At 47.2% G+C, this 17,367-nt stretch overlaps 2 protein-coding genes across 3 annotated transcripts; one reads left to right on the forward strand and one right to left on the reverse strand.

Annotated features, from left to right (window-relative positions):
- The first annotated feature begins 8,775 nt into the window (after positions 1-8,775).
- Positions 8,776-10,746, forward strand: si:ch211-113e8.11. The gene is made up of 2 exons (XM_034533574.1): positions 8,776-9,114; positions 9,290-10,746. The coding sequence occupies exons 1-2, from the start codon at positions 9,047-9,049 to the stop codon at positions 9,954-9,956; spliced, it is 735 nt and encodes a 244-aa protein (XP_034389465.1). The 5' UTR covers positions 8,776-9,046; the 3' UTR covers positions 9,957-10,746.
- si:ch211-113e8.10 (E3 ubiquitin-protein ligase ZFP91) lies at positions 10,697-16,536 on the reverse strand. Of its 2 annotated transcripts, none has more exons than XM_034533561.1 (12): positions 15,630-16,536; positions 15,287-15,324; positions 15,039-15,155; positions 14,459-14,498; positions 13,956-14,060; positions 13,783-13,875; positions 13,485-13,670; positions 13,295-13,345; positions 12,829-12,907; positions 12,328-12,442; positions 12,107-12,206; positions 10,697-12,023 (listed from the first exon to the last, which is right to left on the reverse strand). In XM_034533561.1, the coding sequence occupies exons 1-12, from the start codon at positions 16,040-16,042 to the stop codon at positions 11,087-11,089; spliced, it is 2,274 nt and encodes a 757-aa protein (XP_034389452.1). In that variant the 5' UTR covers positions 16,043-16,536; the 3' UTR covers positions 10,697-11,086. The 2 variants fall into 2 exon arrangements, with proteins under 2 accessions (XP_034389452.1, XP_034389444.1); XM_034533553.1 differs by having other exon boundaries at positions 13,777-13,875.
- Between the last annotated feature and the right edge of the window lie 831 nt (positions 16,537-17,367).

Here is a 17,367-nt window from a genome sequence, read left to right on the forward strand (position 1 = left end):
CACAAGCAAAGAGATGCACACACACATGCACATAAACACATATAAACAAACACACACACACACGCACACACACACGCACACACACACACACACACACACAAACCCTTTTAAACACACACCCCACCCCTTTCGCTCAAACACACATCCTGTCTTTTCTTACAGTTAAACATAAACACACACACACACACACACAGACATGATCTCACTGCTAATATTCTAACTCAACATGTAAAATCACACTTTTTTTCTCACGAAAGAAGAAAATAAATCCCATCTTTCAAGCACACATCACCAACAGTTGTGAGCCAATCTGTTTTTAAGTCACAGATACACGAGACAACTCAAATTACAGCCAAGATCAATTTATTCCAACCCACTGAGAAATCCAATCAATAATCAATATGCTTTTACACCTTCACCAAAGAAAGTTCTACTTACTTTCGTCGCATATTCACAATGATTTGACCAAATGAAAAAAAAAAGTAATCATTTTGCCCTTAAATGAAAGAACAACATCCAACAAAAAAAAAGAAAGTGTGTTCTGATTGCCATGAAATGAAACGTCTCTCCTCTTCATCGTGTGAATGCTGTGCCAATCTAACATGTTGCTTAAAAAGGTGAAGGATTTGGTGGCACCTAGTGGTGGGGTTGCAGGTTACAGCCAACTGAACACCCGTCCAATCGCACAACGGTTCATATGATCTCCTATGAAAAAGCCGTGTTGCTTGTTTACAGGCATAAGGTCAAAAATAAAAACAGGAAACAAATCCGTAAAGGTTGGGGTTGCTGTTTGGGTTCAACGTGCCGTGACGAAGGAATGTTGCTTAAAAAGAGAACAGCTTGAAGAAAATAAACAAACGTTGACTTCTCGTTTCACGCGGGGCGGGGGGGGGGGGATGGGGCGAACTGCGGCCTTCGGGCTCGCCGCTTTGTTGGACCCGCCCACTTCCACCACCCGTCTCCCGTGGGATTTCTACGGAGCGTTACCTTCTCGTAGGTAAAGCATGCGAATGCTGGAAAATGCACCATTTCTGTAACAGTTTCTTCTTCGTGGCTCAAGTTTGGGTAAAAGCCGTTACGTTACCAGCAAAGGCAAAGTCAAGGAGTTCTTACCGATGAGAACGGAAGACATTAAAGTCTGGAGAGTGCTGCGGTCCAATCACGAGAGTGCAAACGAAGACATGGTGACATTTGACTGTTTTTATGGTCACTTGCTTCATTATCTTTATTGTAATTGTTCGACAAAAATGACAAATCTTCACCTGTTTTGGGTTCTTCAAGATCAATATGTTTTCTCCTCACTATTTTCTGACATGTTATAGACATATTAATAAATCAATGAATTGAGAAAATTACTAGACGGTGAAAATGTTGGTTAATCGCAGCCCCTCGCGTGTACTTGTGCCAACACGGGGCCTCCGTCTTGTTTTTGAAAGTCAAAAAGCCGATACGTTAACAGACAGATGAACCCGGCGATGTCACAGATCCAACGTGCGGGGGGGGACACGGATTATTGCTGCTCGATCCATAAACTCCAAAGATAGACAGCAAAAGAGAACAATTGACAAGTACAGCCACATATGTGGTAGACCACCAGGGCCAACGGGGTGAATCATTCATTCTTTGGGACAATGTTCATCAAGCCCATCGAACGTGGATTGCTGCTTATGGACAGATGCGATGGGAACCTAATCCTCTCTTTTGTGCTCCGAGCCATTTGTCCACGGCTCGGTGGCTCCCTCCGGGCCGAGAGAGAGAGGTCGCCTGGCGGGGTAACAAACTACACGCTTTGAGAAGAAGGGGTCAAATAATTAAGTTGCCGGAAAAAAAAAAAAAAAAAAAAAAAAATTGATCAATCAAAAAGAGCGTATACCCCAGCAAGACATTTGGTTTGCCAGGAATGTAACCACCAGCGCTCCACTTCCTGTCATCTGGAGGAAGAGGGCAGGCCAAAAAATGGCCGTCTTGTGTGTAGGTCAAAAGGACACAGAAAGAAAAATGGAGGGCGATAATGTGAAGCCGCTGGAACCTGGAACTACTAAGCTGATGCATGGGCTCTGAGGTGGCATTCACACCCCAGGCTGCAGATGAGAGGTGGACCTGGTCATCGTGATGTCACTCGCTGGTTTGTGGACTGCTGTTATGAAGCCTTGAGTTTGGTGATTTAGGCCGTCGCCATCTTTGCTTTTTGCAACCATTGTTGGACTGAGGATAAGGCTCTGGTAGCGACCTGTCAATCACAGTAAGCTCACCGTAAAGCATACTCCTTTGTGGTCTGTTTGACTCTAAATGACCATCATTTACTAAATGAACATCATGCTGGATTGAAGAAGACTTGAAACTAGAGATTGAGACCATAAACTCATGTTTACAATGTTTACTGAGGGACTAAATCAAGAGAAGTAGAGTCATTTATATAGACTTCTATACAACCAGATTTTGTTTTACAACCACAGGTGTCGCCTCCTAATGGTCAGTAGAGAGAATGCAAGTTTTAAGACACTTCCGCATCGGCTTCACTCGACAGAGCCGAGGTCGCCGCCTGGTTCAGACCAACAACACACTGTTGTTGGTCTGAACAAAGTGGTTACAGCCACTAATTAATGCGTCAAAGTGCATTGGTCCAATAGTCAGTCTGGGTGGAATACAAGTACAGCGTTATTCTTTTATTTACCTTCCAACTGTGGCGACGGAGAATGAAATAAGTGCCACTACGTTAACCTTCCACAGTAAAATGCTGCCACATACGTTAACCTTGTAGTCATGTCCGATGAGGCCAGACGTCCTGCTTCATATTCCATCTTCTCCTGAAGCAACAGGATATTTTTTTCTTCTTCAACTTTTTGGTCAGAATTGGACAAACAAAAAGGCCCACACACACACACAGGACAAGTAAATGCAATACATGTATTTACACATTGCATTTACAGTACATGACAACAACAACAAAGAAGTTCTGCACACCGAAGCCTCCTCAGATTTTAAGGATGCATGATGTAGATGAGTCTTCATTCAGTGCATGCGCATCGTGAGCAGCAGCTCTCCTCTGCTCAGGGTTTACACTCCATCTTTGAAGTGCATCGTTACGACTCGGATCAAACGCGTCGCCTTCCAGTAGCCACGTTAATGTTTCAGATGCACCCTGAACCGCTCCAGGACTCCCAGTGCACCTACCAACAGCGACTGAAATACAGTGAACTCCATCAGATCTGCAGCCCGTCAAATGACCAAATGGTCCCCGCGTCCTGAACATTTACTCTTGATATATATATATATATATATATATATATATATATATATCTTTGTGCACCACATCGTCATGGATCTCATTGGTTATCTAGGCAAGACTACATGTAAGATTTATTCTGATTTGCAGTATCTTTTGCATATTCTTAGCCCGCAGCAACATGCATCATTAACCATCGGCGTCTACGGCTGATGCAACTTTTCAAGTAGCAACGCAGAGTTACTCTGTTGCTCGAGCACAATTAAACCAACCGACTGCAGGTTAGCTTTTCAACCGCGAGTCGATTATGGCACTGCAAGCCTCAAGCCTCCACCGGACAGATCGGGGACCATTAGACGGACAATGAGGTGAACTCAGATCCATTCAAAATGGGATGTGTATACTCATGATGATCACTGTGATACCGAACATGAATTAGTGATGAAGTATATATATATATATATATAAAAATATAAATATTATATATAAATATATCTTTATAAAAAACATATTCATTTATTTATTTATATAAAATATTTCAAACTTAATCAATAAACAGTCAAATCTGGCATTTGTCCATTTCACCATATGAACTCAAGTAAACGTCTTACTTCTTCCCCCCCTGTTATTTGAAACAATTGTAATCAGTGACAAATAAATGAAAATAGATTGTGATTTCACTGCTCATAAAGTGCACTAAAAGCATATTTTAACTATAAGAACAGAGGGTAATTTGACAGTAGCATTACTGAGGAAAAGAAAGAAAGAAGGAATGCGTCGGTGTGGACACTAGAGGGTGCTGTCACACACACGTGTTGTCCCTCCTACACACAGAGTCTCTCCCGTGTGGAATGATTGACAGCCGCGGCGGTCTCAACTACCGCTGCGCGACGGTCATTCAAATGAGAGCATGTTCACCCCCGATGGCTGCAGTGGCATCTTAAATAACAACTGTGTGTGCGTGTGTGTGCGTGTGTGTGCGTGTGTGTGCGCGTGTGTGTGCGCGTGTGTGTGCGTGTGTGTGTGTGTGTGTGTGTGTGTGTGTGGCGGGGAAAACCACGACATGTTGTGGACGTTAGCGGGTGAGAATAAACAACCGCATGCAGTTAATGTGGCAGTTAATGACATTACGTTTCCTCCACGACCAAAATAATAAAGAAAGAAGGTAACTCTCCATGTGTCGTTAGATTTCATCTGCAAAGCTAAACAATAATAATAATAATAATAATAGTAAAGTTGTGTTAGACTCGTGGGCCGTACTTCCAGTGAACCCGTTCCAGACAGATGTTGTTATGAGCCACACGATAAACGTGGTTATTGTCTTCGGCTCCCTCTCTGGCTGAAGGCTGAGGCCTCTGTTCAACCCCACCCACTCATCTCGCCGGGTCTCACTCGCCCCCCCCCCCCCCCCCCCCCCCCCCCAGTTGTCCCGTCTCATCGCCGCACGCTTCTCATGCTCCGACTCGCCTGCGTCGCGCGCTCCTTGGTGATCACCGGGGGCAGTGCATGCAAAGTGGTGATGGCCGCCTTGGCCCAGTAGTCCACCTCCTTGTAGGTCCGGTACAGCCGGAGCTTCAGCTCAAACAGACCAGTCGACCCGCTTGACTGCCAACAAGAAAAGAAAAGGGAGGAGGGGGGGGTGTATTCACCAACGCTCTGCCTTAATTTCTCTCGAGCACTTCTACAATCATCAGCATTATCATCATCTTCTTCAATGGCGTCGACGGCAGCACCTACCTCGGGGGCCTTCTCGCTGCGGGTCGCCACGCTACCGCCGGCAGCTTTGAGGAGCTCCCCGATGACGTTGAGGAGAAACGACAGCCTGTCCCTCACCATCTTCCTCCGAGTCTCGTAGGCGCCCTTCTTCCCGCCACCTAGCTCCTCTTCCTCCCTGGTGATGGCGTTCTCCAGCAAGTCGTGGCACTGGAGCAGAGCGGAGTGGAGACGCAAGAGCGTGGCCTTGGCGCCCAGCTGGGGGGCAGCAGGCCCTACGGACACCAGACGGCCCTCTGCAACATCTGCAGTGAAACTCTCCCTTTTTCTCTTGGTGGGTGGGGGGGTAGAGAAAAACAAAAACAGGGGGAGGGAAGTTAGAAACAGAAGTGAGATTTGGGAAGGCGTTCGTGCCGAAAACGAAGGAGGAGGCGGCGTTTGAAAGGGAAGTGGGAAATATGAGTTCTATCAAATACTAACCACACTGACGTCACCTTTGAGCAACCCGAAGATAATTATGTATGAGTGAAGCCAATGCTTAAGGGTCTTTAAAACGTGCGTTCTCTCTACTGACCACCAGGGGGCGACTCCTCTGGTTATATAGAAGTTTATGACAAACCAATGAGATGACGTCACCATGACTACGTCCACTTCTTACACGCAGCCTACGGGCAACACACAGCGCCTCCTTGTGCAATAGCAATGTGTTCAGGCTCATTCACATTGCTTCAGAGAACTAAATATAGCCAACACAGGAAAACTAAATAAATAAACAAGGTCCAAGGTTCCAATGTCGACGTGTCACTTTGGAGGCGGGACTGTAGCTGGCATCGGCTTTTACTGCCCGACTGAGTAGTGAACCCTTGAAGACCCCTTGTGACATTACACCGAGGCGTTAATGAAGAAGACTGTGTTAAGTTAGCACCAGTGTGACAGAGGGGTGACCCGTACACTCAGAGGGGAGGGGGGTGGGGGGGGTTCGGACGGCCAAGGAATTGTGACTCGGCGATGCCGAGGCCAGATACTCTATTCTCATGAATCATGATGACGCGCTAGATGCTGAAAATGGCTGAAGCAAACAGATGCTGCAAATTAGGTTGGTTTTTTTTTCCTCCCCTCGCCCAGTGAAGAGACGAGGGACAGCCGGCCGGGCGAAAACAACGCTCTGGATTCACACGAGATCTTCGAGCCGAAGGCTGAACCCTACTTCAGAGACACGTCCTCCCCCGAGGGCCAGGAGACGCGGGAGGCCTCCAGTGCACCCATCACTTTCGGTGCACGACAGGCCACAACATATCCCGTCACCTCGCTGCGCCTTCGATGGAATGCATCCAGTTGCCGGGTGCTCGAGAGGGCGCGGGGATATTTCCAAAAAGCCAACGCTCCGCCAAGTCGGTGATGAGAAAAGAAATGTACAAGGCCTGTGTGAGAAAAAAAAGGAAGAGCAATGGGGGAAGACGTGAAGGGTAGAGGAACAGAAAGGGGGTCAAACCCAGGGAGTGAGGAGGATGTAGTTACGTGCCAGGCCGCTCCCTCGAGGACAAATGAAAGGAAGGATGGAGGCGGCTGGCTGGCGGGACACCAAGAAAGTTTTAATAACCGGTAGCTCGCACCTTCGGGCGAAAGGGCTTGTGGGAAGGAGATGGAGGCTCCGTGCCTGAGAGAGTTTGTGCCAGAGAAGAAGAAAACAACGCCCACCCTCTGCATTCCTACCCCCCCCCCCCCCCCCCCTCATTTCTTTCTCGTTCACACACACTCCCTCTCATCGTTCTTTGTCCGTGAACTTCTTCAAACGCACAGTGGCTAGGGTGCAAGTTACAGACATGCACAGAGGACACACACACACACACACACACACACAGAACATTGAACTTGGCCTAGTCCTCACACGCACACAGTGCTGTGCTGGCAGGTTGGAGCAAGTGGAAACATTCAGCTCCTCTCTACTCACATAAAGATCCAGTAAGTCGGAGCTCTCTGAGAGCAGCGTCTTGGCTATGGAGGTCGCCCGGGCCACGGTGGACCGGTACAGGTCCGAGCCGGTCCACTGTCTCGTCCCACCGGCTGCCATTACTCGCACCTCTCCGCCGCCTCTACCGGGGGAACGCACTGGGAAACGCACTCGTATCGGACGAAGCGACACGCCATCCTGTTATTGTCCGCCCCGGTTGCCGGTCATGGTTCCCCTCGTCCCTCCAGAGCCCCCGCGTCTCTTCTCGTCCCAGTCCGTGTCCGTCCGCTGCTCCGGTACTTATGTTACAGTGTGGAGGACAGCCCTCCCCTCCCCTCTCCTCTCCTCCGGGAACTTGATGCCAGGCCAGAGGAATTTAACGGGACAAGCGGGGGCGGAGAGGGGCGGGGCTCCTCGACTCATGAATATTCATGAGGAGCTTATCCGATGTACTGGAAGGATGCTGCCTGGACTACAACTAAAGTATACTCCGGAAACATTGGAAATAAAGGCCTCCTTTTTAACTTGAGCATCCTTGGTATCAGTCTGTAAAGTATGATTGTTGTAGATTCAACACTAAAGTACTGCTTTGGTCTGCATCACTATTACAACATAGACAGGAGCCAGTGTAAACAACTGTGTTTGATACTGTAAGTAATATTTTAAATGCAGAACGTGTACTTGTTATTGACCTTTGTTTAATAATGTGGTATTGCTATAAAAAATGTAAAAATCGTACCATCACGGTAAGGATGTTTATTGTCATTGTAAAAAAATTCAACGAAATTAAGTTGGCGACTCATCAGTCAGTACAGCAGTAACAGGTATAAACATGTATAAAAACATTTAAGACAGGACATTCTAATTTAAAACAAGACATTTAAAAATAAATAAAAAACATAAAACACAGGCATCAATGACTTAAAAGTGAAAAAGTGTATTTTTGTCCCCCCCAGCACTGTCTGTTGGTGGTGGTGGGGGGGGGGGGAGAATCTGATTGATGTGTTCTCTTCATCAAAATACTATCTTGGTGTTAATGGGCAATACAGTAAAGATAAGAGGCCGACTTTAATTTGGAATATATGTAGTCTACATATCTGCATATTGGAGACCCTCTCATAGATAGTAATGATAATAATTGAATTGTCATAGCAAAAAGGCAACAGGTGCAACCAATGATATTACTGGGTTTGTTCCCTTTAGACTGCCAGGAAGCCTGGTCAGTGAGTCCAGAGGAATGGAATGTAGATGTCATAAATGTTGGCTATTAATACCAGTGTTTGACAAGACAACTGGCTAATGTCCATTTGGATTGTGTCAACAATTTGTGAATTACAGAGTTCATGAATTCATTCCAATAGGTGACGATTTAGTGGATTAATCTAAAAAGACTTTAACCATCCAAACACACACACACACACACAAATATTAATGTGAAGTTAAAATAATGTTTACTTGGGGACTGACGTGGTGTTCACAAAACAAATTACAATAACGCCGGTTCATATGTGAAATGTCAAAGTAACTGGTCAAAAGTTCCTGCTTTAATTGTAACCTCCGTAGTTGAGTTATTTAACAGCCAAGTCTGGATATTGGAAAATACACAATACCAAATGTAACATTGAGGCTCCTAGTATAGATGATGTGGTATGCTGTTGTCTCCTACAGACTGTAGAGGCAAATTTACAATTAAAATGATTTAAAAAAAACATAAGAAATTAAGTTATTCAAAAAAACACTTAAAAACATATTCCGCAATGCATTACAAAAAGAATACATGTGTGAGGGTTATACCACACGACATTACATACGTGAATATGTCAAATAAAGTGAATTTCCGTTACCATTAGTTCCTGGTTAGTGTTTAAGGGTGCACTACCACGCCTGTACTGCAGGCGTCACTGTAGGCGGATAGAATGTAAACAGAGCAGCGGCTAAATCGCAGCAGCTAACGTTAGACCTCCACATTTGACGTTTGGCTCATTTAAAAGAGGAAATGGGAGCGATTAAGTTGTCTTATTGGCGTTATTATTATTATTTTAATGCATTCCACCGTTTACTGTGAGATTCTAGCGAACCAAAGGAGCAGCATTAGTGGGCTTTAATACTGAGACCAAGCTAACCAGCTAGCTATCTTAGCTTCGGGTGGTTAAACCATGAACTCTCTGGTTGGCTACGGGGTGTCCTCGGAGTCCGACAGCGACGGAGACGGAGAGCATGTTGGGTAAGTATTCACTTTAAGAAAGAAAAGAAAACACACCTAGCAAAAAACAGATGGTCAGATACGTGTGACTGCTAGTACGCTAGCTAGCATAGGCTGTTAACTTATCAGTCCCTCTCTCTGCACATTTTTTATCTCACATTTTGTATTTTATTTTGTATCTGTTAAATTCCTTCAGGGAGCTGGGTGGCGAGGCATCGGCTGTCAAAAAGACCCGCAACTTTTTGCTGGAGTCTGGTTCAGCGTCCAGCGAATCCGAACCAGAGGACGGGGATCCGGAGCCCTCCTCATCGCCACCGCACCCCCGAAAGCCGGCGTCTTCCACGGCCCACCGGCCGGCCCCTCCTCCGGGATCCCTTGCCTGTCACAAGCTACCTCCTCCCGCACTGAACACCTCCTCGGACAGCGGCGTGTTCGCCAACCCTTTCAAGGCGCAGGCGGACCAGAAGCTGAGCGCCTTGCAGAAACACGTCCCCCTCACGATGCAGCCCAAGCCCTCGCAGATCGGCGGCAGGAAGGTGTGCGTGTCGTACAGGAAGAACGGCCGCTGCAGGTTCGGGATCAAATGCAAGTTCGCTCACGACAGCGACCTCCAGACTCTCGCCGACGGTCACGCGTCTGCGGGCGAGGAAACGCCGGGGTCAGGTCAGGCCGAGTCCCGCGCGGGGGGCTCTCGTGGCAGAGGATCCAAGAACCCCCGGCAGAAAAAAGAGGAGGGGGAGGAGTCAGGAGGGCAGCAGGTGAAGAGGAGGAAGGTCGGACTGAGTAACACCTTGATTCCTCCTAAACGAGCTATGAAGCAGTACGCCACGCAGAGGGGCAGAGAGCAGATCAATATGTCCTGATGTTTCCTCAGCTCCTATACTATACTGTGGTTAAAGCAATAGTACTGGAATGTTCTCTCTCTCTGTGTGTAGTTGAAATTGTGCACTCTCCATTTATCAGACCAGTTAATGACACTGTTACATTACATTCGGTAGACACTTTAAAAACAACTTCAATTTGGGTTCCTCCAGCTAAATCTAGGTTTGTCCCAGTTTAGGACATTTTGTGGGGCTGCTCGGGTTTGTGTTAATTACCGTCAGTAAATACAACTTTGGACAAATGTTAAGACGTTTATTTTCATCTTTATAAATGAACAGTTTTTTTTTTCCTTTTGTGTTTTGCTCTACCACACATCCTAAAAATCACAAGCCAGAAGAGGTGCAGGTTTAGTATTGACATGTTTCCCCCCGGGCTTTTCTACATATAGTGTTGCCCGTCCAATCACATTACCCTTTTTAAAGTGTAATTTCTGTGACTGCTTGCCGTTATGTTGTGGGTTCTCGTGCGTGTGCGTGTGATCTACAAAGCATCCACGGTCACCGTTTGGCTGCCTATAACGGCCAAGGACCTTTTGTGAGTAGTATACACATTAAGTGGGTCATTACACCTTCAACGTTGGCCACTAGCCGAGAAACCGGTTTCATGGGACTGCCGAGATGGCTAAAATATGCATATTGTGACTTTTTACAGAGCTGTAAAACAACTTTTTGTGTGTGTGTGTCTTATTTTCTTTTCAGGTTTTGAAATGTTTCTCTGAAGATAGTCGTTTGTTATTCCTTTAATCTCACCAAATAAAGGCTTTACAGTAGACCTGGACATAAACTGAACAAATTAAAATAGCTGCCAGTTCATTGAAACAGAACTTTCTCACCCCACAAGTGTGGAGGAGATGATAGCTTCCTAAAATGTATGTTGTGTGTTGATTCATGATATCACTCTCACTCACACACACACACACACACGGCTAGTTCAGTTTACAGGACGTATGTACAAAGGCAACAGCTTACACACACAGACACATATACATCATTCCCTGATACAGATATTCTAAAAAGCTACCAAATAGGACTATGAGTGAACGGTACGTAATATGTGTGACCTTAGGGTTACCTCTAACATAGCAATGCAGTTTATCAGGTCGTCTTATCTTTCACATGAGGGGCTGCTGCTGCAGCGCCAGCCTCTCGACGCTGTCCGACAGAACCCCGCCGTGTCCCGCCTGCTCCCAGACCGCGCCGTCCGGCCCCATTACTCCCGTCTGCGCAAGGGAGCTGCCCGACGGAGGGGACGACGAGAGCACTGCATTGTCCAGAATGAAGCTGTCCCCATTCGTGGAGGCCGGGTCCTGGGATGAGGACAGGAGAGGGGAGCTCATGGTAGCTGTTTGGAGGGTGTGGAGCTGCTGAGGGGTCGAGAGAATGGGGATCTGCTGAATGTGGGTTTGAGACTGGCTGACCGGCTGGAAGGTCATTTGAAGGATTTGCGTCTGCTGCTGGGAGGAGTACGACTGCAGAGGGTGCAGCTGGGGTTGATGCTGGGTCACCACCTGGCTGGAGTGGAGGGTCAGCTGTTGGATTTGGGGCTGCTGAGCAGCCTGCACGAACTGGACGGGCATCTGGAGCTGTAGATGGGTCTGCTGATGGTTGTCGGTCGGTGAAGGCGGGGACAAGGCAATTGTCACAGGCATCTGCATGGTATGGAGGCTTTGGTCCTGTCCCAGCAGAACCACCTGTTGGGCCACGTGACCCAGCTGAGCCACCTGCCCTTCGTGGCTCAGCTGGTCCACCTGCCCGCCCTGTCCCAGTTGTCTCACGTCCAGGCCGGCGACCTCCGCTTGCATGGGGTTTCCCTGCAGCTCCAGCAGGGAGACAGGGGTCGTGATGAGGGCGCCGGCGTTTGCTGCCAGAGCCTCGGCAATTAGCACCTCGGGGTGACTCTTGGCCTTGTGGGCCACCACGCAGTCTTTCTTCTCAAACTTCTTGCCACAGATTGAGCAGGCGAACTGGTAGGTGGCGTCGGCGTCGTGCTTCTTCATGTGCCAGTTGAGGGACGCCTTCTGGCGACACGTGAAGCCACAGATCTCACACCTACGGGGAAAGATCCAGAGAAAACCGCACATGTTGCTCATTTTGTAGAAAAGCTAAGAACGCAAGTGAGCAGAAGTACTCACTGCAGGGGCTTCTCTCCGGTGTGGATCATGCGGTGCACAGCCAGGTTGTGGGAGCTCTTGAAGGCACGGGCACAGAACTCACAGATGTAGTCCCTCTGGTCTGGAAGCAACAACAAGAGTGAAATACAGCCACATTCTCCCTTGAAATGCATCATCAGCAATAGCAGGAAATGCTCAGACGCAGATGGAAGCCGTGCGTTACGTTGCCGCTGGGGGTCTACCTGTGTGGTGCTTTGCATGGCGCAGCAGCTGCTTCTGTAGTCGGAAAAGCCGTCCGCAGGAAGGGTGGGGGCAGACGTATTTCTTCTTGAGCAAGTGCTGGTACTTTATGTGGTGCTGGTGTGCAGAACAAAAATAAACAGATCATTAACAGCAGGATGGAGGAGCTAGTATACACACACACACACACACACACACACACAGCATCATTTCGTCTGTATTGAACATTTTATCTGAATTGATGTTGAGATCTTCTCAGGTACTGATATTTCCCTAATTGATCATCCTGCAATTTGGAGAAGCCACCTAGGAAACTGTGACGGACATACTGTATGTCTCTGTTTTCTAAAATCTTATGGACCGCACTACTAATTAATTAACAGAACAATCGACAGATTAATCTACAATGAGAATAAGCCCTCAGTAGAAGCTCTACCTCCTCTATAGTTTATGTGTCTGCAAATCGAAAACTGCCGCGTGTGTTCGAGTGACGTCAAACAGACCTGCAGGTAGCGAGGATGAGCCAGGACCGTCCCACATCCTTCCATTTCACAGCGCACGTACTGCACCGGCGGCTTCTTCCTGTGTGGGGCGAAGCACGTGTCATTGCAACGCCGCAGACCAAATACTTAATGTCTGGGTGAAGCGGAAATTAACTGATGTTAAGAGTCCTCGAGGACGCACGCCAGCTGACTGCCGGTTCAGCTCCGTGCTTCCTCGGATGGGGAGAAAATTATTCAATCGCGTGGCTACATTTTTTTGTTGTTTTTCAATGTTGGGGGAGGAGTTATGCCCCCCCCCCCACAAAACTCGTACGTGGTCTTTTCCCGTGGCAAATATGTTCTAACATGTACGATGCGTGTTAGAAACAAACTTCGTTAAACAGAAACGTGCTTTAAAATAATAGACAGGGTGGTTCTGTCAAAATAAATGAATAATTATAATAGCTGATAATGATTGTGACCTCACCTCCTCTTTGGCAGCCGCGGGGTTTTGTCGTCTTTTTTCCGCCGGCCTCTCCTTACACAGATGGAAAAATACAAAATTAGGTTGGTGTGGAAACTTAAGGCGTTTTGCTTTGTAAAACACACAAACAGCCACGCACACACCACACGTCTAATTCAGATGCACGGTTTAGAAGTACATTGGTCACACTTACTTCCTGGGTCCCTCCGGGTCCTCGACCAGTTCCTCCTCTAGCTTTACTTCCTCCTCCAAACTCTCCACATTGTCCGAGCCCTCTATCTTTATCTCGGCGACCTCTTTCTCCTTCTTCGGTGCCCTCTCTTTCTCTTTCCTCTCCTTCGGCCTCGGAGGAGCTCTGCGCTTTGGTTTCGGGACCTCCCTAAAAGATAACGGAGGAATTAGACGCAAGCAAAAAAGCGTTTGGTCACAGAACCAAAAACAGCATGATGTCTACATCGAATTTTGTCAGACACACACACACTCACACACACCGCTCAGCGTTCGGGTCGTAGCTCTGGTCATTTAGGTCGTCTGTAAAGGGGAGGTCTTCATCGCTGCTGAGACCCTCTTCTTCCTCCGCGCCACTGAGAGCAAAACAACAAAATCCCTTTAAAAAAACAGAAGTCCCTGCGGTCTGTCTGCACATGCTCGGCGGTCAGCGTACCTCTGACTTAGCGGCTGGTAGCTGAGGTCGTCCGGGTCGTCCCCACACGGAGGATCTTCTCCATCATTCAAGACCGGCTCCTCGCCTCCATCCTCTTTCTTCAGACTTGAGACGGCACAAGTGCAAAAACAATACGTTACTTTACTGCCTGTAGATCCAACAACTCCAAACCGGGAGTGTGATACTACATGTCACATTTTAAAGCGTCACTTCAACCAAATATAAAACTTGCCCACAAACCTACTGAATAAAACTGAAGTGGTCGACTGACAAAACAATCAGTGGCATTGCGTGTTCTCCATCTTTGTCAAACTTACTGAGCCTGGACCCTTATTGCTCACAATGTGCACAGTATGTCGCACCCAAGGAAAAAAAAAATATATATATATATATATATATATATATATATATACATATACACACACACACACACACACACACACACGTGTGTACACACACACACACACACACACACACACACACACACACACGCACACACTCACATTTCATAGTTGTCTTTATTCTTTACCTCTCCTTCCGCTGCTGCACGACAAACAGAGAAAGAGAGACATCATATGTGTATGAGAGAGGCAACAAAAGCACTTTCAGACACTTCACTTTTAGATGTACGTACGATGCAAAATTGGTAAAGGCACGACTGCAAGGAGCCATGTTATTGCAGTCTGTTACCCAAAGACCAAAACATGTAACTTCCGGGTGCCGAGGGAGGAACTATAAAAAATAACTGTAAACTCAAATATTCACAAACTTTAATAAAATTGTTTTTTTAAGCATTTAAAAAATAATTTGTCCGTCTTTCTTTAAAATCCTGGGACGTCTCAATAGCACATTCATAATTATACTTCTTAAGTTATTTGCTTATGTTCAGTTTTTGTGGGAATAATGTCCGATAGGCCGCGCGCCTGCGTACAAAAAAAACTGCGGGTCTTTTAACGCAAAATACGCGATGACGTCACTCTGGTCTTTGCTTATGAAGATCGAACAAGCTGTACGTGTATGACGCGTGTACTAGGAGCCCCCACGTGTTGAGTCACTGCGGCTCGTCGTCAACAGGTTGCTCACCAGCTGGACCCTCCATTCCGGGTTCGGTCTTACACACGGGCCTGGCACAGCCGCGGACGGCCCTGCCAGACGGGGGCTTGGCACGGCTCTGGGCCGGGGGGCGTCTGGGGGGGAGAGCTGGAGCGAGGGAGCAGAAGGAGAGCGCGCCGTCAAACAAACGGCGTGCCACGCACGCGCGCGCGCACACAAGGCAGCTCTGTTATAAAGCCACTCGCACATACAGAGAATAGGCTTCAACTCTTGATTACCTTGAGCATCTGTGGCAGCTTTCTTTGGGTCCTCAGAGCTGCAAGAAAGGAAGAAGAAAAACCACTGAGACCTGACGTACCACCATTCATGTGTCCCTCTGATGCAGGGATGCATTTAAAAAACAAAAAGTTTTAGAGTTGCATTAAAAAAATGAAAAGTGCCAATTAGTAAAGCCAGGTGAGTTTTACTCCACCCTCCCCATGCGGAGCTGCAGAAAGGGGACGAGCTATGCTGAAGGCGTGCTGTTGACAGGAACGGAGCCCTCCGACATCAAACACACGAATCCTGCTCATTATAAACAAATGGGGTCTGTTAGCTACGACTGTTCAGTTCAAAACGTACTCTGTGTCGCGAAGGCTGTCACCTGCGACCCCCCCTTCAGCCTCAGCGGAGCCCGCAGAGTCGGGGGTTTTCTTTCGCCTCGCGTTGGAAACTTTCCTCCGCTTAGTCGCGCCGGCGTCCGGGCTCGGTCCATCTTCTTCGTCGTCGCTCTTGGTGTCCTTCAGCCAGGCCGGTACCGCCCGCGTTGACCGGTCTCTCAGGACTCGCCCAGAGCTATGTGGGCTCGACGCTGCTCCGTTGACGTCCGTGAGCGAGGCGGAGACACCGGACCTCGAGCGGCAGGCTGCCCGCTCTCTGAGACCCCTCCGCGGGGTAACAGTCAAACTGGTGGCCGGGGTCCCTTCTGCGGCCTTGCCCTCCGCCGGCTCGTCACCTTTATTTACATCTCCCGTTCGGTCGCCCACCGGTTCCATCACCGTGAGGACACCTCGGTCTACTTTCACTTCAGCTTAAAGTCAAGCAGGCTTACTCGCGATTTGAAGAAAAACGGACAACATCTGATTCAAAGACGTTTGTTATGATTGCGAGCGGCCTTTATCCAACAGTGGGGCATTTTCACGGAATGCCTCGGATTCGTCGCTAATAAAATGCATATATTTATTGATCAGAATTGAAAACTTTTCTTAATTATCTATTCAGTAATAACCCGATATCATTTTAAAGAAGCAGAGCCTATTTTCGCGTTCTTAAAGCTATAGTAAACCTACTTATTCGCCCGGGCCCGGCGCACAACCATTTTGTGCGCTTTGTTGCGTCTCCTTTAAGCCAAATATAAACGGTGGTTACGTTCAGGAGCGGCCCGGAAATTTAGCAGCTCTAAAAATCATCTGGATTTACCTCTGGCTTTTTGCCGACCGACTCAGCCTAGCTGCATTGTTTCTAAATCTGCGAAGACGGCAGTAGGCGTGCAAAAGCATCGCGTACGCGGTTGGCTGCGGGGGCATCATGGGAACTGTAGTGCAAGTTAGGTTAACACAACTTTACATGGTTTTAAGGATATTTCTATAATTGTTGTGCTTTTATTGCTGTTTGCAAAAAAAAATAGTAATGAAAGATGTAATTTAATACAATAAATAATACAGTAGCCATTTTTAATATATATCCCCTTATCCTGTGTAGTCCCATTGAGATTCGAAATCAGCGATTGTGCTGCCAAGACAGCATCACAACTCAAGGCACAGCTTTCATATAAAAACAGAAATAGCAAACTAACTATTAGAAATATGTGAAATTGTTCCATGCATGCTACACACATTAAAAGGTGAAAATACCTTTTGTGGTTGTTGTTTTTTGTGTGCGTGTGTATTTTATTCCCCAGCCGACAGTATTTCTGTGTAAATAAATGATTTCAACACTCAGGCTAAAGGATCATTTCTCTTTCTTCCATGTGAGAAATTCATATTTGAACCTTGAGAAAGACTAACATGTGTTTTGTTTGCTATACTGTATTCTGCAATGATGACTGTGGAGCTAACATGGCTGCCAGTGAAAACATGCACTGACCTCTGCTGCAGGCTGTCCTGATGAGGAGCGTTTACCACCAGATGGCAACCTTGTCTTAAATATATAACTCCACTCTGACAGCATAATGTCTCTTTTTGCCATCAGGTCAGTGTGATAAAGCCGGTGTGGCGTTATTTATGGTATGTTGGAGATAACCATCACAGTAAATAAACTCTTGCCTCTTGCCTTTAAAATTGTATTGAAAATAAATAGATTAATTTCAGCTGTGTGGACA

Source organism: Cyclopterus lumpus, chromosome 1 (assembly GCF_009769545.1).
Source record: "Cyclopterus lumpus isolate fCycLum1 chromosome 1, fCycLum1.pri, whole genome shotgun sequence".
NCBI lineage: Eukaryota > Metazoa > Chordata > Actinopteri > Perciformes > Cyclopteridae > Cyclopterus > Cyclopterus lumpus.

Coding starts and splice junctions, on each gene's coding strand:
- si:ch211-113e8.10 (XM_034533553.1), bottom strand. CDS start 16,042: ATGGAACCGGTGGGCGACCGAACGGGAGATGTAAATAAAGGTGACGAG. Junction 13,876..13,955: donor TACCAGCCGCTAAGTCAGAG/GTACGCTGACCG, acceptor TTTTGCTCTCAG/TGGCGCGGAGGAAGAAGAGG. Junction 12,443..12,828: donor CTCATCCTCGCTACCTGCAG/GTCTGTTTGACG, acceptor TCTGCACACCAG/CACCACATAAAGTACCAGCA.
- si:ch211-113e8.11 (XM_034533574.1), top strand. CDS start 9,047: ATGAACTCTCTGGTTGGCTACGGGGTGTCCTCGGAGTCCGACAGCGAC. Junction 9,115..9,289: donor GGAGACGGAGAGCATGTTGG/GTAAGTATTCAC, acceptor AAATTCCTTCAG/GGAGCTGGGTGGCGAGGCAT.